Source organism: Cyprinus carpio, chromosome A18 (genome assembly GCF_018340385.1).
Source record: "Cyprinus carpio isolate SPL01 chromosome A18, ASM1834038v1, whole genome shotgun sequence".
NCBI classification, from domain to species: Eukaryota; Metazoa; Chordata; class Actinopteri; order Cypriniformes; family Cyprinidae; genus Cyprinus; species Cyprinus carpio.
In genome coordinates, this window is record NC_056589.1 from 25,124,433 (window position 1) to 25,150,969 (window position 26,537).

The following is a 26,537-nucleotide window of genomic DNA, read 5'->3' on the forward strand; positions in this document are numbered from 1 at the left end:
TATTAATAATTATCAGATGCAGTAAAAATTAGTTACATTGAGCTGCCCTGGTAAAAAATAAAAAAAAATAAAGTTTATTTTATTTATTCATCCTTAAAACAAGAGAAATGTACTTATGACGCAAAATTGTTTAGACTTTCATTTAGAACACAACTATACACACACACACACACACATCTCAAATGCACACACACAACTAACCAAATAAATGTAAATAGCTATAAGTAGGCAAAATACGCAAGCCATCCCAGTTTTTTTTTTTTTTTTTTTTCTTAATATGGTACAAATACAGTCTTGAAATATGAAATACATCATCACTCAGTGTTCAGTGTAACATCAGTTACATTGAGGCAAAACCAATTAAGAAAGAAAGTTATTTGTTGTTTTGTTTAGTGTCTTGTTCTCACGCCCTGCTCTGATTGGCAGAGAGCTGTTCATGTCTGATCAGGTGACATGTGGATGTTCAGTACAGCGGTTTGATCAATACTTAATTTACATTAGAGATTAGAGAGAATCGGCTATAAAAATGACAGCAAACCATATGTCAGGATGATGGCACTGTGCTCTCTTTTATCCTGCTTGTCTCTGTTTCTCTCTCTTTCTTATGTTGTATCATTAAATAAGGCTGTCATTGAGCCATATGACCCTGATATACACCACACCATGCATTTTTATCTACATATTAGCTTTAAAACAGCAACAGTACAGAGTTTTATCTGCATCTAGGAGAGGTGAGATATTGCCATCTAGTGTTGATGGTCTGTACTAATTGCTTTCCTCAGTAGAAAGAAAAAAACAGCCTCACTTCTCAGTTATTGGTAAACAAGATAGTTTTTTACCCCCCAAAAAAATGTCCCAAGCAAACGACCGCTGTGCTAGCGGTCAGGACAGGAGGAAGTGTGTTTTGGTAATGAATTATAGATGAGGTGCTTTGTAATTGGAGTACGTCTTTTGTTTACCACTTTGAATGCCCGATGAGGTTGCTGTACCCTTCATTTACAAATTATGCTAATTGTACCTGACAGTTTGTCACGTACGGCCCCCTCTTGTTTGATGTGCCCTTTTGTTGACACCTACTCTTTTCTGTTTCCAGTGCCTTTCAGGGAAACGCCTTCCTACACAAATCGCCGGCGCGTGACCGGAGGTGACACGCTGACATCATCACGCTTGCTTCCTCGCTCCGCCTCCGACAACAATCTGAACAATGTGGGTGACACAGGTCCCGCCCACTCGCCCGTGCCATCTCTGAGGAGCCTGCCCCCTCTGGCACACACCGGGATCGACACGGCGGCCGACGGCAGCCTGCAGAGCACAGGCAGCTCGCTCTCCTCGCACTCCCGCTCACCCTCCCTCCAGCGCATCAGCCAGGAGCCCGGCACGCCTGCAGTACGCCGACACACGCCCCTCACGCACTCCCACAGCCGCGGACGCCTCAGGTGAGCATCGCACATCCACAGTCCCGATTTGCACCTGCAGATTTCCACCCGTCCAAATTGCCTGCCCATTGGGAGTTTGTTTAATAAATATTTTGCTAATTTGATTATGTACTTCAGTATTCTTCATACACTATAAAAAAGCTGGGTTTGAAAACAACCCAACCCAATTACCAGCTTATAGAGTTAAACAAAATTGCTTTTTAAAAAGTCTATGAAAATTGTTGAATGAGCCAAATTTGACCAGTTGTTTTGTTGATTTGTTCTTTTCCGCCAATGAAAATAGTCCCAGTACAGGCAAAGCCTCAGGCTTTAAGTGCCGCTAAGAAACACACAGACCATTAAAACCCAAATTGGGTCTAATTAATACAGTTTCCATAGCCAGCATTTGGGTTGAAAACAACCCAACATTTGTGTAATAGTGTATTCATCTTACCACAATTTTTCTATGTTTATATCCATCCCCATCAAATCAGTGCAGAAAAGTCTGCAGATTCTGTCTGGGCTTGTGAATATTTACTCCTCCTGTAACGGCACTGTCAAATAATCAATGATTCATTGTAACTCTCAACATATCAGTCAGACATCGGCCACTGCAAGACGTGTCAAACAATAACAAAGTGTGATTCTGTTTCTAAAATATTCACCTGCAAAAATATTTTTGGGGAGGTACCATGGTTCAGTGCTACCATTGGAATTAGACTATGGTATTTTTATTTTTTTCCTCAAGGTGAAACTATTGAAGGAGTTATTTGAAAATACAAATAGTAATATATATGATAATTATTAGTACTATCATTTTACTGAGTTTAGCTGAACGGGAAAAAATATATATATTTTCTTCATCAGTATATTTGTCTTGTTTACCAGTCAATTTTATTTAAATATCCTTTAAAAAAGAGAAATTTACTATGGTACTTTGAAATATACCATGGTACTGAAATTCATGTTGAATAGTATTTACATGGTATTTCCAAGAATACCATTTTAATAGCATGCTACAAGTTATGGTATAATACTATAGTACTGTATAATACATGGTTTTAAACATACCATAGTACTTCCAAGAAAAGGATGCTTCTACCCTGGAACATGTTCATAGTACCATAGTATTCCCTTCTGATTCCATCACTGTACCACAGAGCAGTCACGGTAATTTTTTTGTAAGAGTACTGCCATGGTAGTGGATAATCATATTCACATACTATGGTACATAAAAGATACTGTAAGGTATTTCACTGAATACCACGGTATTATGTTTAAATTGCTTGTTTTCCATGTATATGTTTTTATGATAATACTGTAGTGTTTTCCAAAGGCGGTAATGTGTATAGTTTTGTGGGTGTGTTTTATTTATGAGCCCTTTTAATTATGGCTGCTGAGACCTGTATTGAATGAAGTCACTCGGATTCCTCTCCTCGTTCTCGTCCATCTAAAATACTCACACTGTTGTAATCTATCACATCCTCATGAAGCAGCATTCAATCGACATTTGCTGCTTTTAAATCGTGCTATTCAAATGTTTAATATATATTCTGATTAGACTCTCCTCTCCTGCAGAGCTGCAGGACATTGCTGGAATCGACTGTGTTTTGGGACTCCAACAGGCCATATTGAATTCTCAGCAATATTGCTCTGAATCTCATATGTGTATTTATTGCAGGGAGATGATTGACAGGTTTTTAGAGATCGTGAGACGTGGCACTTTATAATTGTCGCTTCTAAATGGAAGAAAATGTGAAACTTACATGGATTAATTTGAAATTCACACTCTTAGTGTTGCATCTGATATAAATGAGAAATTCTTTGAATTCTAGCAAGGGTTAGTGAGTACTGGGTGTTTTGCAGCGCTAATCAGCACAAATCTGTCATTGGAGACGCAACAGAGGTTGTTTCTCACCACATTGCCTTTTATCGCAGGTGTAATTTTTCTACTGTCTGAAACACTCATTTGAAATGTACTAAATCACATCATTATGTGTACGGTTATCAAAAGTAGCAACTTCAGAACCAGTTGGTACTGAAATTGTACAAATTTGACAATACCAGAATTTCCCGCTAGCATTTTGCTTACAAGGATGCACACAGGAGGGATTGAAAGCAACGTCTATCAGCGTATAACCTATATTTTAAGGATCTGCTGGAGACATTTCTCAGGAAATATTAAGATAAATTCATTGGGATTAATGCATTAAATAAATCAGCATATCATGTAATAATTTCAGTTAGATCTAACTTTTTTATTTATGTGTAATTAAATATGAAGAAACAGCTGTTAAAATTTTTTGGGTTTAGTAAGATTTTTTTTTTTTTTTTATGTTTTTGAAAGTTTCTTAATCTCAACAAGGCTGCATTTATTTGCTAAAAAATACAATAACATTAATTTTGTAAAATTTATTTTTACAATTTAAAATGTGTATTTTAGAATGTAATTTATTATTATGATGCAAAGCTGAATTTTCAGCATCATTACTCCAGTCTTCAGTGTCACATGATCCTTCAGAAATCAGTATATTATGCAGATTTGCTGCTCAAGAAACATTTCTTTTTATTATCAATGTTAAAAACAGTTGTGCTATTTAATTTTTTTTTCAATGTTAAAAACAGTTTTTTTATTTATTTTTTTTTTTTTTATGGGTAAAAAATTCAAAAGTACAGCATGAAATAAAAATCTTTTGTAACATAATAAATCTTTACTTTCTGTTTCGATCAATGTAATGTGTCCCTGCGGAATATTTCTTTAAAAAAAAAAAAAAAAAATTAATGACCCCAAATTTTTGAACAGTAGTCTATATTGTTAAAGTTTCTCTTGAACAGAATATAATTCTCAATGTATTTTTGGATTTACCTGTTCACAAAGTCTTATATATGCCCCTTTCACTTCGCATTTTGGCAAAACTTGGAAGCAGCTTTTGTGTGTGTGTGTGTAGGGTTAGGGTAAAGGGATAGAAAATAACACAGTTTGTACAGTATTAAAACCATTATGCCAATGGAGAGTCCCTATAAACCACATATGCAAGAGCGCGCACGTGTGTGTGTGTGTGTGTGTGTGTGTGTGGGTGGGTGGTTGTGTGTGTGGAGAGCATGTCTGTGCTGCCTTAAAATGTTAGATAGGGATCTTACTACAGATCTACAAACCCGATTCCAAAAAAGTTGGGACACTGTACAAATTGTGAATAAAAACAGAATGCAATGATGTGGAAGTTTCAAATTTCAATTTCAAATTGTCATGTTGGAAAATGCAAGGTCTTCCCTGAAAGAGACGACGTCTGGATGGGAGCATATGTTGTTCTAGAACTTGAATAAACCTTTTCAGCATTGATGGTGCCTTTCCAGATGTGTAATCTGCCCATGCCACACGCACTCATGCAACCCCATACCATCAGAGATGCAGGCTTCTGAACTGAGCGCTGATAACATACTTGGGTTGTCCTTGTCCTCTTTAGTCCGGATGACATGGCGTCCCCGGTTTTTCCAAAAGGACCTCAAATTTTGATTTGTCTGACCACAGAACAGTTTTCCACTTTGCCACAGTCCATTTTAAATGAGCTTGGCCCAGAGGAGAAAACACCTGCAACTTCTGGATCATGTTTAGATATGGCTTCTTTTTTGACCTATAGAGTTTTAGCTGGCAACGGCGAATGGCACGGTGGATTGTGTTCACCGACAATGTTTTCTGGAAGTATTCCTGAGCCCATGTTGTTATTTCCATTACAGTAGCATTCCTGTATGTGATGCAGTGCCGTCTAAGGGCCCGAAGATCACGGGCATCGAGTATGGTTTTCCGGCCTTGACCCTTACGCAGAGAGATTGTTCCAGATTCTCTGAATCTTTGGATGATATTATGCGCTGTAGATGATGATAACTTCAAACTCTTTGCAATTTTTCTCTGAGAAACTCCTTTCTGATATTGCTCCACTATTTTTGCCACAGCATTGGTGATCCTCTGCCTATCTGCCACTCTGAGAGGCTCTTTTTAAAAATTCTGCAGGATAGATAATGTTGTTTTGTAGGTTAGAAAAGTGAAGGCTACTTTCTGAAGCAGTTCTTTTGTGCTGTTCAACTTCACTTGAGCAAAACGAGTGGCTTTGTGTGCTAATTTGGACCTCAGGACTCTAATTTTACCAGCAGGTGTAAGGTACTTCTGCCGCAGAACAGAAAAACTGGTTCTGGCTTATCTGAAGGACATCACTGGACCCTTACTGGACCCCCTGCAGTTTGCTTACAGCTTGCAAACAGGTCTGTGGATTATGCAATCAACATGGGATTGCACTTCATCCTGCAACATCTGGACAAAATAGGGACTTATGTGAGGATCCTGTTTGTGGACTTCAGTTCGGCTTTCAACACCATCATCCCAACAGTCCTCCAGACCAAACTGACCCAGCTCTCTGTTCCTAGTTCTATCTGTCAGTGGATCACCAGCTTTCTGACAGGAAGGCAACAGCTAGTGAGACTGGGGAAATTCATGTCCAACAGCTGCTCCACCAACACTGGTGCCCCTCAGGGATGTGTTCTCTCCCCCCTGCTCTTTTTCTGGCTGTACACCAACGACTGCACCTCAAAAAGACCCCTTTGTCAAGCTCCTGAAGTTTGCAGATGACACCACACTCATCGGTCTCATCCAGGACGGTGACGAGTCTGCTTACAGACAAGAGGTTGAGCAGCTGGCTGTCTGGTGCAGTCTTAACAACCTGAAGCTGAACACGCTCAAAACAGTGGAGATGATCGTGGACTTCAGAAAGAACCCCCCCCCCACTCTGTGGCTGCAGTGGAGTCATTCAGATTCCTGGGAACCAACTCTCGGGACCTGAAGTGGGACAATCACATTGACTCCATTGTTAAAAAGGCCCAACAAAGGCTGTACTTCCTTCGCCAGCTGAGGAAGTTTAACCTGCCACAGGAGCTGCTGAAACAGTTCTACTCAGCCCGTCATTGAGTCTGTCCTGTGCACTTCAATAACTGTGTGGTTTGGTTCAGCTACAAAATCAGACATCAGAAGACTACAGAGAACGGTTCGGACTGCTGAAAGGATTATTGGTACTCTCCTGCCCACCCTTCAAGAACTGTATACATCCAGAGTGAGGAAAAGGGCTCAGAAAATCACTCTGGATCCCTCACACCCAAGTTACCCCATCTTTGAACTCTTGCCATCTGGCCGGCGCTTCAGAGCCGCAAATACCAGGACAGTCAGGCACAAGAACAGTTTCTTCCCCCAGGCAATCTACCTCATGAACAGTTAAATGTTCCCCACTTATACAATAAAAAAAATGTGCAATATCCTTATATTTATTTGTTTACCCCTTCATCCTAGTACATCCCTGCATCTTACTCAATCCAATTCCATTATCATTTATAGCACATTGTGTTTATACACTTATTTATCTGCAAAGGGTTTTTATTTTTTATTTTTTTGACTGTGTGTTGTTGTCTTTTGTGTACTGGAAGCTTATGTCACTAAAACAAATTCCTTGTATGCGCAAGCATACTTGGCAATAAAGCTCTTTCTGATTCTGATTCTGATTCTGAACAACACTTTAGGGCTCACTCTCTTTCTTTGTGTGGTCCTGAGGGGCGTTTGCTGTGTTCTGTCCTAGTTGTCCATCTGTCAGTGTTTCCTGACATCCTGGCCTGCTAATAATCAGAACCACCGGTGCCTGTTTGTGTGGTTTGCAGTGTGTTTGTGTTTAATACACAGAATGTGATGATACCAACAGGAATTAAGCCAAAGCGCCTGTCCTTGGTGCCCAGCGTTCTATAAAAGTCCCCTCTCTTTCTCTCTGGTCATTGCCCTTTCTGTCTGTGTCCAGCTGTCACTCCCTGAGGTGAGCGTGGTGACCAGGAGAGTGTGTAATTAGTGCCGTAGCTCTTTGTTCAGGGTGAGATTCGAGGCCATGACACATTGTACTAAATATTGTTGAAATGGATTTAGAGATCACAGGTCGCTGGGTGCACAAGTGGAATCAAAGGTCAGAGGTCAAACGCAAGTGTACAGTATGATATCAAGTTAAATTTGGCCCTTGCTATGATATGAATCCTTAAGTTATAAAAAGAAAATATGAGGTTTAGATCGAGGTGATGTTGTCACTGAATATATCTCAAACTGTTAACCTGTTCCTTGGCAAATATTTAAACCACCATAGTTGTTCATGTTTAATGAGATTAGATAATATAATAATGAATTGGGAATATTTCAATATTTATATTATATAATAGTTGCAACTAGAAAGTTAGTGTGACAGTAGCTCAGCCACTTTATTTACTCAGAATTGGTCTTGTTTTCCATTAGAAATATCTAAAGATTTAACATTCTTAAATCAAAATACATTTACCTGAGAAGCAAAATTACAAAGTCTAAAGTGTTGTTTTCTGAAAAAAATCAAATTTCAAAATCAACGTGACTTTATGGTACGGAAGAGGATTAGGGCCAAGCTATAATAAAAAAATAAAACCATCTCGAGATTAAAGTCATTATATTGCGAGATTAAACTCATTAAATTTCGAGAAAAAAAAAGTCGAAATACAATCTTGAGAATAAACTCATTAAATATCGAGAATAAAGTCGTTGTGTTTCGAGATTAAACTCGTTAAATTTAGAGAAAAAAAAGTCGAAATACAATCTTGAGAATAAACTCATTAAATATCGAGAATAAAGTCGCACTCTGGCACTTGGACAGCTATGATAAATTAAAACCGTACAGCATTGCCATTAATGGCGTGTAATGTAATGAGTTTATTCTCAAGATTGTATTTCGACTTTTTTTTCTCGAAATTTAACGAGTTTTTTTCTAGAAACACAACGATTTTATTCTCGAAATTTAATGAGTTTATTCTCAAGATTATATTTCGACTTTTTTTCTCGAAATTTAACGAGTTTAATCTCGCAATATAATGACTTTAATCTCGAGATGGTTTTTATTTTTTTTATTATTGCTTGGCCCTAATCCTCTTCCGTATTATGGTTAATACCAGAAAAAAACAAACTTGCCTGGTGTAAGAAAAATAAACAAAGAATCTTTTTTAAATGTTGTTTTTCTTCTTTTCCCATTGGCAGATATTTTATAAACTCACTTTAAAAAAAAAAAAAAAAAAACATAATATCTTAATATCATTTTGCTTCTCACGTAAATGCATCTTGATTTAAGAATATTTTTGAGAATATAATTTTTTTAAAATATAATGTACTGTGTATTTTTGCTATAATATAATGCAGCTTTGCAGCTAAATTGAAGTATTTCTGGAAGCTTAAACCAAACAGGTTTTTCAGGACTGACTCGTGTGTTCTTATACACACACAATGCTAGTTTATGGGATTCATTCCCATATTTAAATGTCACCGTCAGTCCTAAAACATTGGCCCTTCAAGCAGTTATATAATATAATATATGAGACAGCATCTTGATGAAGTCTGTCATAGACAGAGTGTTCAGAATAATGAACAGTCTAGGAGATTGTTCTTTTGGATGTCATTGAATAAGTAAAGGTGACATGCACATTACACATTTTTGCTCAGCTCAGTAGTAGCTGTTTGAATTAGCTAGTGATACTGAGAGCTAACGACAACCATGTTGGTCATATTGTTGGTTTAGCTTTTCACCCTTGTGAGTGAAAAAAAAACCAATCTCATTAAAGCTCTGTTGTAATGAATGATGCACAGTGAAAACTGTGCAAGTTTTCTTTCCTGTGAAAATATGATTATAAATGCATTCCAGTGGGCCGGTGTAACTGAAAGGTGCTCATCACTCATCATTAACCTGTCTCTTTTACCACCAGTTAAGAGGCAGAAATTTAGACCTCACTTTATTTCTGCTGTTTCATTACTTTACTGATTTATGAGCTCTGTTTACAGAGGAAAAAGAGAGAGGGAAGGAGAATTGAGCGATTTATCGATGGCAAAAGGGAATCGGTTTTGTTTGTGCAAGGCAGGTACATGAGGTGTCACTCTGAAAGAGCACTCTCTCAGTCTGGAGCTTTCCATGATGGATTCCACCCTCAGGACATCCAGCCCTGCCACTCCCTCGACACTCACCTATAGACGGGAGTGCTGGGATCAGAAGAGTGAGCCTGCTGATTTCCTATTGGACAATGGGAGATTTAAGGGGCGGTGATGAGGTCAACAGACCTGCCAACCTGTACGCAATTTGCGTAGCGGCTACGCATTTTGACCTGAAAGTACACTGGTACGATTTGTCAATCTAAACTATGCAAAAATCTAGTCACGCCTCTGTCCACGCGCAGTATTCAAAACAAGCAGCAGAAAAAGACGAAGAGTTTTTTTTTTTTTTTTTTTTTTTTTTTTTTTGCTTATTTTGTTTTGCATTTAAATAATTTCTGCGTTATATTTCTCTCCTAGCAGCCTATAGTTTATAGTTCAAGGCGGCTCGCAGATGCCCTGACAGAAAGGCTGCGTGTGAGGCTGACAGAGACGCGCTGTTTAATGTGTTGGAGATGTGCTGGTATCCTTAATGCATAACTTGCATTTCACAGGTGTATTCTCCATCTGTAAATGTTTAAAAAAGCCATGGAAATATTTCCATTTTGCTGTCAGAAGTGCATGAGTTTTTTTTCAAGCCTTTTATGATGAGCGCTGGAGTTTTTTTGTTTGTTTTGTTTTTTTTTTCTTTTTTAAATAGCATAAAAAAAACTAAATAGCAAAAATTAACTAAACAGTTATGGTAAACAGTTACAGTAAACAGTAATAAACCGTAAACTGTTTACCCCCACTCCACATATCAATCCCCCCCGGCCGCCCACCACGCTGATGGTACTCAAAAAAAATTCCAAGGTTGGCAAGGTCTGGGTCAGTATCATTATCTGCACTCCTATTGGCTTCTTTTTTTTCATTTATTTTTTACCTCTGGCCTATTCCTTATCCACACTTATGGTTTAAATCCAACCCATCAAATCAAAGAATCAGTTGAAACAAGGAAACAGTATAAGAGGCATTTCTTTATGGGTGAATCTCACCAAAAAAATAAATAAAAAAAATGTTGTTGTTGTATTTTTTTACTGAATAATCAACGAAAGAATATTTAATAAATACAGCTTATAACATTTAAATATAATAATTATGTATTTGATTTTTTTATAAGTAGGATATATGAAATATAATTGAAATATGTATTATTTTTATAAAATATTTTGCATACTAAGTAAAGCCTGTTTCAAAAGTTTAGTTTAGTTTAGTTTAGTTTAAGGATAATGTACATCCAGCCTGTTGTTATCTCAGAATAAACCACGACAGGGTGATCAGGACCCCGACGCAAAGCAGAGGCGCTTATTACACAGCTACTGGCCACCATAAGTAAATAATTTAGACGCTCTTTAAAATATTGATTTTGAGTTGAAAATATATGAGCACGCAGAGAAGCTTGGGGACCCGTGAAGGATCAGCAGTTGGTGAGCAAGCGGGCAATTTTCAAAAATAGACGGACATTAAGGGAAAACAGAGCAGTCAACACCACAATTATTTACACACAACTTTCACCGCAAAAATAAGTATGGGGGCAATAAAGCGAATTAAAGATCGAAATTTTTTAAAACCCTTAGCCGTTGTTAGTATTCCCTGATTTCTAATCCATTGCAAAATGGACAAGCATGGTTGCGTTGTTATGACACTACGGAGAAGCAACTCGTTACCAGGGAAGTATTTGTATTAATTAAATTGTGTATATGTTTCAGTTGGAGTTGGTTTTAAAACTTTTATTCTAGCTCAGCACCAAACCCGCAAAGCGCGCCAAAGCTTCCCACAAGAAAAATAGTTTGAAGCAAGAGTAACAGGAATTGTTGTTTACCAGATGAGCTGTGTGTCTTTTGTTTATATCGAGGATTATCAACACACCTCGGAATGATCAGCGAGCAATGTTGGAATCAAGGTTATAGCACCAACAGCAACTGGTGCGGTATAATGATTTATAACTAAGCATCTTTTGTGAAAATTAGAATGTGAAAAACAAAGTGCTTTATTTTGGAAAAAAAGTAAAGTTGGATTTACCAAATGTAATATGACTATATTTTGTAATATGACTAATAATATGAGAATCCATACTGATGTGACTTGTCATGACATCACGTTTTTTCCGACCCCATTGTGAAAAAAAACAATTATTAAAAGCTAAATATTTTGTTTACTTTGTTTTGTTTTACATTTGTTATTAGTTTTTTTTTTTTCAGTTAGTATATTATTTCGTTTAAATTAATTTTTGCTTTTAACACAGTATCTGAAATATGTAAAGCTGTAATATACGAACTATCATTTAGTGGTTTGTTATAAGAATATTATAACAAATATTATGGCCATGTTCCTTCAGATAGCTAATATATACTTTTGGTTTTACAATCTTAGGAACTAAGCAGTTGTACAGTTTATTGATCACAATTTATTTATTTATTTGGATTAAATTAATGAGTATTGGTAGGTTGGTAAGGTATTACCTATTTGGGCATGGAAACCACACGATGACAATCGTAATCGAATTGTTCGTTTTTCGGGACCGCTTAATGACTCTAAAAAAATTAAGCACTTTAATTCTGTTATGCTTATTTATCAAATAGAGACTGTTTCTTGTTATGTTTGTATGTTTTATTTGGTTTTTGTGTGTGAAAATGTCATGTATCCTTGACAACGCTTTCGAAGTTCTCACCCCAGGTGTCCCTTGTCTTATTCGAAGAGAGTGTACATTTCTACATTATTTGCACCACGACTGAAGTATTAAAAGGGCCACTTAGATAAAATAAAAAGAAAGGGATATTGATAGAGGGAGAGGAGGGAGAAAAAAGGAAATTTTTGTAGATAGCGGTGTTCTTCAAAATTGCTACGAGGATAGGATGACCCCAGTAAGTACACAAACACACCACACATTTATGCTTCGGTCTGAGGACCAAGGGCTTCACACCGGACTCCATTACCACTCAATTAACCCCTGATAAAAAGGGGCAAGACAGACTGAGAGAGATTCAGAAAGAAGAATGGAAGAGATGATGAAAGAGAATGAGACATTACTCATTTCAATCTTTCATCCTAGTCTGTCCACAAAGAACATTTTGTGCACTTATGCAAATAACCGTTTGTGAGATAATGACTGATTCTGATGCCTTTTTCTGTTATTACAAAGAATTTGAGTCTCTCCATTGTGGCTGGACTGGTTGGTCTTAGCATCATTTTTTTCAGAACTCGAAGGGTCATTTCTTCATGATTATGGTCTTTTAGTTTTATTCATATTGTTAAGTGAAGATGAAAGCTTTGTTTAAAAATGTTAAACATTTTGTAAAAGGAAAAGTGTAGTTTGATAAGCAGCAAGAAAACAGCTGATGGCAGAGTTGTGCTAAAAAAAGCAAGTCTATACATTGAATCTATTTTTGTGATTTAAGATTGCCAATGACATTGATTTTTCTTTATGACCTTAGTTGTAAAATATGCTAAATAACCTGTCATAACAAATGCACAAATATGTTTCCCTCAAGTACTGCAAAATATTTCACCTGGATTATTATACCTGGAATATATCATATAAATTGTGTGTGTGTGTGTGTGTGTGTGTCGGTGGTGTGTGTGTGTGGTGTGTGTGTGTGTGTGTGTGTGTGTGTGTGTGTGTGTGTGTGTGTGTGTGTGTTTACAAAGTGCAGAAAGTTGAGATGCTTCTGTCTGTGGCCCAGATATCACACGTATGACGTGAGTTTGTTGAGTTGTTCACTGCATGATGACAGCATGGAGACTTTAGTCTTTGACTTCTGATCAAGCTGCTGTTTGAGAGAAAGAATCGTGAGAGACTGCGGAAAAGAAGCCTCTGATTCATTGTTGACAGGAGGCACCTGGTGAATCAAGACAGTTGCTTTCAATTTATCTCTCCATGATGGCAGTTGCCAGGGTTACCGATGTATAGTTGGTGTCCAAGGAGGCAGCCGAGAGGATGCTCAGGAGAGGTATAGTGCCAATGAATCACTTTGTCACACCCTTCAACAGGACACTGTATGCCTGAGGGGTTTAGTGTGGTCGATTAGGGCAAGGTTGTTGTTGTGGGTGAGAGTGTGTGGGGTTCTGCAGGTTACACATGTCTGTACGTGTGAGTTTATACCTAACGGTACATGTCAATAAGTTTGAATGAGCTCAGACCTTCTCGACAGAGAACCACAAGTTTATAGCTTATAAACACATTCAAGCTGAGGTAGTAGTTTGAAAGAATCTCTATTCATGTAGAATGTGGCTGTGTTTCAAAACCTAGTGAGCTTCCTGTCTTCCTGACAGTATATTTTAGGCAACATTGTAAGGCATTTTGAGGCAATGTACTGTAGGAACGTATGAATACATTTTTAGGCTTTTTAGCTGTATTTAAATTTCCAAACTGAACTTTGTGCATCACAGGCATTAAAATAGAAACATTTTTATCATTGCAGGCAGATCTGAACCAAACAATTTGGGCATCATTTTGTGTTTCTGTTTTTAAATCCAAAATCTTAAAATCAATTTTTAGGCATTGTAGGCATGTGCTTGAAAAACATAAATGCTGCCCACTGCTCTGGGTGTGTGTTCACAGTGTGTATGTGTTCACTGCTGTGTGTGTGCACTTTGGATGGGTTAAATGCAGAGCACGAATTGTAAGTATGGGTCACCATACTTGGCTGTATGTCACCTCACTCACTCACTTTCTAGATAGCATCATTAGAACATCACAGGTAGATTCAAATGTTCAAATTGAAAATGTTTAGGCATCAAAGGTGTGTTCAAATTTCATGCTTTTGAATGAAACATTTGTATGAAACATTTGTTGCCTTAACAGGAATATTTGATAATTTTTTTTTGGTATCATATGCATTATCTGATTGCATACTAGATTATGACAAAAATCATAATTGTGATTATTAATTATGATTATCACAATTTACATTGAATGATGTTTATACCATTGTTTGATGCAACTGCATGCCATATTTTTATATGAAAATAAAAAAGCTGAAAACACTCTTACTGGAAAAACTTTAGTGCTTTTAGTGCAACCCCTATTGACCTATTTGGGCACTATTGCAATACAATACAAAAAAAGTCTCATTAGTTAACTTTAATTAATGCATTGATATTAACTAACAGTATTTATTCATTTTTGTTAACGTTAGTGACTAAAATACAACTGTTCATTGTTAGTTCATGTTAGCTCAGGTCTATGAAATAATTCTAACATATACAACTTAATAATTTATTAGTAAATGTAGGAATTAACATTAACTAAGATTAATAAATGTGACCCTGGACCACTAAAAGGGTAAATTATGTAGCAATAGCCAAAAATACATTGCATGGGTCAAAATTGTTTTTTTTTTATGCCAAAAATCATTAGGATATTAAGTAAAGATCATGTTCCATGGAGATATTTTGTAAATTTCCTACCATAAATATATCAAAAATGTATTATCATTAGTAATATGCATGGCTAAGAAACTTCATTTGGACAACTTTAAAGGCGATTTTCTCAGTATTTTGATTTTTTTGCACCCTCAGATTCCAGATTTTCAAATATTTGTATCTCTGCCAAATATTGTCCTGTACATAACAAACCATTCATCAATGGAAAGCTTATTTATTCAGCTGATTTATAAATCTCAGTTTCAAAAAAACTGACCCTTATGACTGGTTTGTGGTCCAGGGTCGCAAATTCTTCTAAGATTCCATGTGTTTGGTTGTTGAGATTAAATGCTTTCAGATTGAATGTTTGAATCAAATATTTTTTGGGTTTCATAGGTACACCTGAATGTTTGAACACATTTTGAATCAAACATTTTAAATCAGGCAATGTTTGGAACCATCATGCACATTCAAATCGTGTATGAAATTCTAGTGAATCAAGCACAGTTAGACTAAATGTTTCAAAACTGTCTCAGTAGGCAGCAGCTCACTAGAATTTAAGTTTTGAAACACAGCATATGTCTTTGTGGATTCACACAGCGTGTGTGAAACTTCCTCATGCATGGGAAGAGTCAGATCGGCCTGAGATCAGACAGAGCAGAGTGTGACGTTAATGTCATCTACAGGCTGCCGTTCCTCAGGTGTCGCTGCACTGCTTCAAATCTATCGTCATACAAATGTCCTAAATAAAAAGAACACTTGTCAGATGCTGTGTATGTCTGTTTTTATGAGGATTGATGTGTGTGAAATATGGTATTACTGCAGAGCCCGCTGATGATTTTCAGTGCTGTTTATTACAGGCTTGTGGCGGCTCTAACTGATCAGTACTGAGTCAGAGGAAACCGTGACGACAGGACTCCATACCTCTCTGTCTCTCATCCATTCTCTCACTTCTTACAGCCTCTGTCCATCATTTCTTCTTTGCTTTACGGCCCTTTTCTTTTCCTCTCTCGGTTTCTTATCATCTCTCCGCCCTTAAATTCCTCTCTCTTTCTTGTTACTCTGCATTTACATGCTGCAGTCACTCTAGCCCCATACTGCTGCAGTAATTGGAAAGCCGTCACTGAGCTCGATGTTTAGAGCGAGGGATAGATGGAGAGAGAGAGATAGCTGGAAAGAGTGTGTGAATATGCATGTGTGTTCAGACTGACTGATTTTGACAGTAAAGGCAAAGGTTTAAGGGTAACACTTTACAATAAGTTTCCAGATTTGTTAACATTATTTAACATAAACAAGCAATAAAAAATACTTATAAAGCATTTATTAATATAAGCTTGATTCCAGCATTTACTGATACATTATTAAAATCAAAAGTTGTATCTATTATTGTATTGTTAAAAGGATTAAGAAATACTGTAACAGTGTGCTGCACACTGTTAGTTAATGTTAGTTAATGCATTAAATAACAAGTGGAACCTTATGGTAAAGTGTTACCGTTTTAAGAATTTCCTTGCTCATGCTGGAAGATATCAACTTCCTTTTGAGAATCAAAACAGAGGAGTCAGTTCACTAAACAGTTGCACCAGTTTTTGCATTCCAAAATTTAGCACAAAAACCTACTAAATTTTCCACCTGACCACCTGCAATCCAGTTTAACTACTGTATAAGTTGAAAAAAATTAAATATATATATATATGTGTGTGTGTGTGTGTGTGTGTGTGTGTGTGTGTGTGTGTGTGTTTTTTTTTTGTGTGTGTTTGTGTTATTCCCAGTAAAGTCTGACAGATTATCGGAGTATGCTGCGTTCTCCACAGATTTAATTCAGTGCATGTTTGTGTGATTTACCTCATTTGCATAACACCTTAAGTGAATCAGGGACTAAAACAGCACAAATAAACAATGCATAACAAGGGTGATTCATTCTCAGTGAATCCACCCCAAAACATTTGAGCAGAATTCCAATGGGGGGGGAAGTTAACATCCTTCAGACACACAAACCTGTTAAAGCTCTTTAAACCTTGTGTGTCTCTTGTGTGTGTTTTGCTGTAATTCTAGTTTCGTTCCTGACTGGTCTGAAAACAAGAATCATATTGGGATGTTGCCTTTTTTCGCTGGCATGTATGTGTGTGTGTGTGTGTGTGTGTGTGTGTGTGTGTGTGTGTGTGTGTGTGTGTGTGTGTGTGTGTGTGTGTGGAATGAATGAATGAACGATTTGTGATGAATGAGAGAGACAGAGCTATAGCCACTCTACCTGCAGCTGTATTAACATTCAGAAGCTGTCTTACTGAAAGAGAGAGAGAGAGGGAGACGGGGAGGGCAGAGAGACAGAGGAGGGAGGGAGAGGGAGGGAGAGGAGGACTTGGAGGGCAGAGAGAGGGAGAGAGAGGGGGATAGGAGGGGCTGTTGATTACAGCACTAGGAGAATATGTGTGTATGTGTGTTTTTGTGGGTGCAGGGCTGTTTTAGGGGGGTGAGGTGAGTCGTGCTCAACCCCCCACCCCCACCACCCCCCCAAACTAATCAATCCGGACCCCTGGCGTTGTCGTCGGCAACCATCCGCGTACGGATAGAATGTTCAGGGTGGGAACACGCCAGCCCAGCCACGGGAAAACTGTGCAGCCGCGTTACAGTGTGTGTGTGAGAGCCACGGGGAGTGAACATGCCCCACTTGCGGAGAGTGCAGCCCGAGCGCTCGCCGCCGTTCGCGACAGGCAGCCGTTAGCGGGAGAGAGGGGGGAGGGCGGGGAAGTGCACAGAGGGAGGAGAGGTGGAAGAAAGGAGGAGAGAGGAGCAGAGGAGGAGAAGAGTGATAGGAAGAGAGGGAGTGAGTTGCTTTCACCTGACGGCCCTGGCCGGTTCAGGAATATCGAGAAGGAGACCCGTGCATGCACGCATGCTGCCGCCTTCTCGCGGGACCATGTCGTTGACCACCGGATTTGGCTACCAGTTGCCGGGCATCACCACGGTAACCTATGTTTTTGTTTACAGCCCGGGGACGGTCCAGCGGGACCCCAGCCCTCCTCCCGCGGGGCCCTCGCACACACTCTCAGGAGCCCGGGGCCCCAAACGGAAACTCTACAGCGCCGTGCCGGGGCGCACCTTCATCGTGGTCAAACCGTACACACCGCAGGGAGAGGGAGAGATCCAGCTGAACCGCGGAGAGAGGGTCAAAGGTGAGTCCCCTTTCCCTGCTAATCGCTTTGCACCTGACAGCTGTCAATCATCTGTAAAAGGGGCGGGGTTAGGCCAAGTTTGCTCTGTGATGCAACAGTCTTGGTTTGTGTCTCTTTTGCTATTACAGTTGATTTGTTAGTTCTTTATAATTTTTATCGGGCTGTTCGGGAAGACTTGTGACTTTATTGCCAAAAAAAAAACAGACATCAGCATACATTATACACAATATTCTGACTGAGGACCCAATATGCTTATATATAATCTGTTGCATACAGTTAATATTGTCATTGCTATAAGCAGAAGATGATTTGAGACAGCCCGTAGAACTAGATCTGCTGGCTAAGTTATGAACAGGACTGTAGTTGGATCCACAGTGACCTACAGATTGTCTGTTTTGCAAGATGCACACGATTTTCCATCTTTTAACATGTCATCTGCACTGGTATGTCTCAGAACAGGGAGACGAAGGGTTGTCGTCTGTCAAACACTGCTCTCTGGAGACCGTCTCTCAAATCACACACACACAGACACGCCGGCTATGCCCACTTGCTTACGTGCCCTAGCTAGGGAATCTTGATCCAGAGGAGCTTCAACTCATGTATTCATGTCTTTATGCTGTGTTTATGCATTGTTATTAAAAGATGTGGTTCAAACTCATGTTTGAAACTTTGTGTGAATGAATGCTGTAGAAGTATTTGTGTTTGTGTGTGTGTGTGTGTGTGTGTGTGTGTGCGTGTGCTCACGGCTCAGGTTCATGGCTTATGTGTTGTTCTGTTCTTGTCTCCATTCATGCTTCAAACCAGACTACCACTCAAAAGCAGAGGAAGGTAAAGAACTCTGCATCCATCCCACAGCCCTCCAGTGTTTATGAGTCTGTGTGCCCCGTTCACAGCCCCCTACAGTGGTGTTTTTATCCTTTAGTAACGCTTTCTTTTCCACTGTGCCCTACCTGCATGCTCACACATCTGTACCCAACACCCCGAACACATACATGGCAATGTTACTGTGTTTCCTTCCTCCCGCTGTATGGAAAAATATTGCACATATTCTGATTTCTGTCACATTTAATGCATTTAGCTCAGAAAACTCAGTGGAGTTCATTTAAGTGTTAACTTTGTCTCAGATGTTTCTACTAAAATTGCTTCTGAGAAATACAAATAGACATGCATTACACAATAATTAAATATGAAAAAAATATAATTATGCCACTGGAAGAGCTCAGATCATTTGGTCTTGAAAGAATTTGAATGTGATTATTATTGCTCAGATGCTGCCTTTTATTGCTTAATAAATGTCCTAGTTATGCTGCATTTAAATATTAGCTTTGTCTCAGATGTTCCCTCTAAAATTCCTTATGAGAAATACAGATGGAGGTGAGATGAGATAAATATTTGCGTACGGTATGTGTAAAAAGTTATTTATTTATGCCGCTGGCAGAGCTCAGATCATTTGGTCTTGAAGAATTTGAATGGATAGTATTATCATTATTATTATGATTATTGCTCTTTTGCATTAATGAGACTATCTGAAGGTCTTAGTTAAGCCACATTTAAGTATTAATTTTGTCTAAAAATGGAAATAACTCAAGTTGGCATACAGTAACAGTACAAAACTATAAAACTCATGTGGATTGCATAATTCAGTTGATTTGATTTTGGGTGGATTTGATGAGAAATGTTTGAGATCATATTGAGATCTTTGGGATCTTGACAAATATTGGCTTAGTTTGTGATACTGCTGAGATCTTTTCTGAATGTCTTGAGGAAGCATTACTAGTCTCTTTCTCCTACTACTAGTTCTAAGAAAAAAACTAATTAGCAGAAGTCTCAATTTACTTTCCATTTAATCACATTGCTATCTGGGAGAAACATTTGCGATATCATAGAGATCTTATTTGTAATTTTACTGTCCTATGGGGCATGTAATCGTTTTGTCAAGAACAGCTGCACGTGCGCTTTACCTTCTGAAAACAACATCCTGGCTCACATTCCTGTGCTGGGCAGCAGGTGCATTAGTGGCCATGAAGTGCCAGGATGCCCATGCTGGTGGAGATGGAGTTGCTGCTATAATCTGGTGGCACCATGACACCATGCTGCTTGTGCCAGCTCAGAAACTGCCAGGACAAACCATATGCTGGACACACGAAGCATCTCTGACGTAACAGCACCATATGTCAAAAAACATTCTTATTTCCTGTGCACTTTAGGTCTTGTAGCACATTACAAAGAGAGCAACCAGCAGTCTCTCTTTGACTCCCAGCTCCTGATATATTCATAATGCCTGTCTCACTGATGTTCATTAATGTAGGAGTCACTGCTGGGAAAGCAACATCTCATTTTCAGATTCAGCAACGCTATCTATGCAGTGGGTCTCATTCGTTAACCTTTCAGTTTTGTACTTTATTTAGGTTTATATAAAATGTATTTTTATAAATATGTATATATATATATATATATATATATATATATATATATATATATATATATATATATATATATATTATATAATATATATATTATATATATATTATTCAATATTTATGGTAAGTTATCACATTATACAATTGTTTAAATATTAAAATTATTTATTTTTATACATTTTTATTTTAGATACACTACCAGTTCATTTTTTTTTTTTTTACAAGTTTCATATGGTCATCATGGCTGCATTTATTTAATCAAAAATACTGTAAACATAGTAATATTGTGAAATAATATAACAATTTATAATAATTGTTTTCCATTTAAAAATATTTTTAAATGTAATTTATTCCTGTTATTGCAAAGTTTAATTTTCTGAAGCCGTTACTTCAGTCTCACATTTTCATCAATTTAATGCATCCTTGCAAAATAAATCAATGATCAATTTCTTAAAAAAAAAAGAAAGTGTTACTGACCCCTAACTTTTGAATAGTAATGTATAATACAAGGTGCACTCAAACAAATAAACTATACTGAGAGATGCCTGCTGATAAAATCACATTTGGGTGCACAAATGCCTACTAGACCTTGAGGACTGAGTAAACCCACTCGTGACTTCAGGTTGATAACCTTTAGCGTGCTCATGTGGGAATGTTTTGATGGTCCTTTGCCTCATACAGCTGTGAAATGCATTTTAACTGCATGGCTTCAGTTCATTGGAGCTTACTAACTTCAGCCTTGCTTTGAGGTCGCAGGTGATAAACAGATGAGGGCTGGAAATGTATCCCCCTCACGGGGCTCTGACCTGCTACTGAGGAATGATATTTTTAGTTTAGCATTTTTTAGGGGAGATTGAGGGATCAAGCTCGATAAGTGATTGATACATTTGTATAAAACCAAAGGTTACAGCTTCTGGTGCTGAGCTAAGTTACATTATAAAGGATCTGAAAACAGGTTACATGATATTTACTGGTATATACTTTGAAATTATTACACATTTTTAATTTTAGTATGAACATTGGATCAGAACATTTGATATCCCTACTTCTGATTACTCCATACTCGAGTTGAGTACAAGAGTTAAGTACCAATCTGTAATTACTTAGTCAACATAAACATAGACATCAAATTTGGAAGCACCAGCCAAGGACTTCCAGAATAACTTCTGAGGAGTATAACTGACATTCACAATAAGCTGTTGTCTTTCGGGCTTGTTCAAAGAGACAGTTCGTCTAACACTTTATCTCTTTCTGCCTCTCTTACAATGCTGTTTATCTGTTTCTCCTTCACTCTTCATTTTCTGTCTTTACCTTGACTTTTCTTCTTTTCTCTCTCATTCCATTTTCTGACAGAAGAGAATGTTTAGGAGGAGATCACGCTCGGTAAACATGAAGTCCACTCATCTCCACCTGTCTTTCCTCTATCCTCTTCATAACTCTGAGTAGCTATATGAGTATACTCAGTAGATATTGATATATTACAATCATAGTTATCTGTAGAGCAAAATTCACTAGTAAAATCAGCACTGTAGACCCACAAATGCACAGTTTGTCTTGTTGTAGAGATCTGATGAATGTGTGTTGTCTCTCTCTGGCAGAGTCTATCAAAGAAAGTGAAGAGGAAGGTAAATTCATTAGTGTAGAGCTCTGTGCACTGTGCAGCTCCTGCTGGACTCTCTGTAGACTGCTTTAGGTCAGACGGAACCAGTTTGAGACTGCAGACCACCAATAGAATGAAGATCCCTGTAGATCCAGTGCAGTAGGTTACTAGGTTTAGAGAAAAAGGATGGAATGATGGATGAGGTTTTGCTACAGTATGTGCCTGTGTGTGTGTGTGTGTGTGTGTGTGTGTGTGTGTGTGTGTGTGTGTGTGTGTGTGTGTGTGTGTGTGTGTGTGTGTCCAAATGTCCCTACAAAGATGGTGAAACCCACATTTTAGGAAGCCTTCCATTATATGAAGGCATTGACTTATGTAATATATCATATGTAAAAATGACAGACAATCAGGGCTCTGGTTTGGGCAAGGTTAGTCTGTAGTAATTATATTTGGCTAAATTAAGACGGCAGATTGTTTGTCCCTAACAGTGTCAGGTTGAGAGACAGCAGTGGAAAAAAAATGTAAAAAACTATACCGAAAGATAGTCTTTTTGCTTATATTTTCTTCTGAAATTATATTTGCTGATTTGTTGATGACACTTTTCTTATTAATATCAATGTTAAAATAGTTTTTGCTGTATGAGGGTGGAAGAAAGCGCTGTACATTCACTCCCCCCACCGACAATTCCTGCCAGACCTAAGACTCAAACCCACACCCTTCGGGTTACAAGTCCGACTCTCTAACCATTAGGCCATGACTGTTATATAAATTTGATTGATATTTTTGTGGAAACCATGAAATCTTAATTATTCCTAAGTTTTGACCAGTAGTTTGTATTTATATTAAATTATCATTTTTTCTAAAATCATATCTAAAATATATATATATATACACATACAGTGTGTGTGTGTGTGTGTGTGTGTGTTTTTTTTTTCTGGATTCATGGGTAGTGTATTTCTTCACCTGGAATTTAAAATGTGTCTGTTAAATGCTCTTTTTTTCTTCTTTTAAATTAAGTTGAAATAACACTGTTTTATTTTTGATTATTAACTTCAGAGCTTATGGTATCTTTGTCTTAAACAGCTTTATATAGAATCATTCAAGATCAATTGCTTTGTTTGTTAAAAAAAAAAGTGAGAGAGAGAGAGAGAAAGAAAGAGATTTTACTTCCAGAACCCAACTGTTGCACATTATAGCCAGTGTGCTTTAACAGCAAAGAAAAATCATTTCAGAGAAAGGGCATGTTATATTATTTTTTGTCTGAAGATTGAAAATAAGATGCAAATAAGAAAGTACATTTTTGATTTCATTTTGACTATGATATTTTGTAGAGTGTTTTAATGGTATGTAAATATGGTTATATTTTTTAATTTTCTGTTTTATGTCCCCATGCTGTTAAATTTATTTCATTCATTCATTTCATTTTTGCCTTTTTCCTTAATGTCATCAGCAGAATCTCCCTATGTAGACCATTATGTAGAGCATGAAATTAAGGAGGAGGATGGCCATGGTTCCATGGACGATAAAGGTAATTTTACCCATGTTGCTCAGCTATATTTTCTCAGAAACAGTAGGTAGAGAAGTACGCTGTAGGTGTAATAGATGTGTTTCTGTTTTTTTATATCTGTGATGTGTTTTAATGTTTCTACATCTCTTAATGCTATCCTACATGATCTTGAATGCATTTCCTGCTCACTTTGTTCCATCGACAACCAGGTAGTATTAAAAGATGTATCCTGTTAAACTCAATCTCTCAAGAGAGTGAGCAGATAAACACGGTGGCTGGTCTTACGGGTGTTGTTGTTTAACATTAGTGGGTGCTGATGCATGCGATAGTCTTACAGCGTAACGGAAACGTGGCTGTCGCACACATTATGTCGTTAATATTCTATGAGCATTGGGAGTGTCCCACAGCCATTAATCATGTTTGTGAATGTCTAATCTGGCTGTTATTTGCAGCAATTCCATTTTCATGCCTGTCTTAAAGATTAATAAGTAGAGGTGTACGAGACTAGAGCCTGCTGGGAAAACATGAGCTCACATTGATAATCTACTTTGTGACAAAGTCATGGCTGGTTCAATCAAAGACCATGTGACAGTATCATTTTAGAGTTCAAAGTCTGTAGGCCAGTTTTGAGTAACACATCTTCACCTGAATGGGAGCAAAACTGGCCTTTATCGAAGGAATGGATAAAGGACACTGTCTTGACACTGTGTCCTAGAACTTGTTTGAACCCGAAAGAAGCTGATTTGCTTACTTGCTACCCAGAAAGTCAGTGCCAAAAGCCAGCAGCATTTTTGTATGAAGGTGCCTTTTAAGGAAACGGCCTTCCAAGGGACCATTGCAACCCTTCAGATTCTGTAGAACATAATTAATGAATTATTTAATGGCTACAGCACTTGTTTACATTTCAAATGGTACACTGACGTTCAAAAATTTGGTACTTTTGAAACCATGTAAACGCAAAAACTTAGGAAGTCTGTGTAATAATTACAAAGTAACACATTGAATTAAACATGAAATTTTGAAGTAGAAAGACTGAAAAGGTATTTCATTAAAAACGTACTTAAATAATCTTTTGTTTACGAATTTGAAAATTAAAAAAATAATCATTACAGTCTATATCTCCAGTGCTGGCAACACCAAAGTCATGGGTCTGTATTTCAAGGAAGGCATGAACTCATAAAATGTATTGAATACAATAATGCCAAATGTAATACAATTTTTATGTCTCTAGATACATAATTAATAATTGTTCAATTTATTTATGTATTAAAATAATTATTTACTTCTAACATTCTCTAAAATTAAATTTTTACTCTTAGTTTTATACTTTTATACTAACAGCTCCAAAACTACATGCACAGGATTGTGATATATTATGGACAGTGAGGGATACATCTGTACTGCCTGCAGAAATGCATCAGATGGAGTAAACAGGACCGTATACAGAGATTGGATTTGGATGCACCTTAATGCATTCGTACTTATGCAAACAGTCTGGCTGATTAGCCAACATAACCTGGTATTCATAACCCATCTTACTTCCATAATATGATGTAATTCAAATGCAACAAGATGTTCAGTGAGTAAAAATATAGGTTAACATGATTTTTTTTTCGATTGGGAATTGATTGGATTGTGATGAGTTGTCACTAAATGACAGGTGAGTGGGGGGGTTATTTTGATAAGATTGATTAATTATTATTGAAAAAAAAAAAATCCCAAGACAAATATTTGATCTTTAGAATTATCTGATGATTCATTCACCCTAGGACCAAGAACCTAAATATTGATTTCATGACTTTAATGATTGTCTTTACCAACATTGAGCATATAAAATCCTCTTTTAATATTTAAAAAAAACAAAAAAAAACGCATTCATAGATGGGCCAGTGGTGTTTATTTAGCTATTTATTTAGCTCCTCTAACATTTTCTGGTCCGTTTGTCCACCTCAGTAAAGATTTCCCATCGGCCAACAATAAAACCGTAATTCTTTTGAAGTTAAAGAAGTCAATTAACTTTAATTGTGCTTCTCCACTAGTTTTGAGGCAGTGTTGCCATGTGGCCGGTTTCCCCAGAAAGAGCTCTGTTACTTTTTAAAGCAGCTTAATAGAATTGGTATTTGAAGAGGCCACTAGTTCCTAGTATTTGTCAAGAAGTTTGTGTTGCTGTGCTTAAAGTGAACATTTGGAAACAACCACTTGTCCTGGCGGCCCGTGGGCAAGATCTAGTGCTTTCCGTGCCAGGAGCACGATCTCTTGCTTTTCGCGGTTGGTACGTAACTGTGTCGAAGGCAGCTGTAGTTATTTGGGAAACAAGAGCACATCTGCCAGTCTCTTAGCAACAGGTGTCTGTGCTTCAGTATGGTATGTGCGCTTGCCAAATGATGTGGCATTTCACTGTCAAAGTTTAACTCTCAGTAATATGGAAATATTTGTGTTCGCTCGAACTCTGCCAAGTCGTGTGGTGTAGACACAGTGACCTAAATAAATACCCACAATGCACTGACGCTCTGGGCGATGCATGTTCGACACAGTGTAATCCCTCTCAAATGTGCCGGATGTATAAAATATTATTTCCCATGCATGCAATGTATGCATAAAAATATGACCCAGTTCTGCATCCAAAAGCAGTCAGCAAACGATTCCGCCATCTGAAATGTGATTTAAAGTGTGCATAAATACAGATGTTTGCAAGTTGGAGTAGCCGGTTTTTCTATTCTAATTAATGTTTTGCAAGGTCATGTCGCAGATGATGCTCAGATCAAGCGGCAGTTTTGGATTTATGTTTGTCCGTGTGTGTTTTTTGTAGATGTTTTATGGTGTTTGACAGTGTAATGAATGGTGGTTTTGATGTAGGTTCTTATTGTCCCGTTGCAGCTGTAGGGAGCCCATCTCATCCTGTTTATGGCCGTAAGAGGCTTTCTGCTGACTCATGCCTGTGTATCATAGGGCCTGTGCATTTGTGCTGAATCACTCACAATTTTTATTAAGGCGACAGAGTAGAACATATGTTGCTTTATGGTGTAGATACACTGAGTCTGAACATCTGCACTTACACACTCACTCAAAGA

At 37.7% G+C, this 26,537-nt stretch overlaps 1 protein-coding gene across 1 annotated transcript in view; it reads left to right on the plus strand.

The window, feature by feature from the left end:
* LOC109108892 (SH3 and multiple ankyrin repeat domains protein 3-like) overlaps positions 1-26,537 on the plus strand; it is a 225,644-nt gene that overhangs the window by 139,690 nt on the left and 59,417 nt on the right. Inside the window, 2 exon segments of the mRNA XM_042775608.1 lie at positions 1,094-1,436; positions 17,758-17,942. Of these exon segments, the coding sequence (XP_042631542.1) occupies positions 1,094-1,436; positions 17,758-17,942 (528 nt within the window).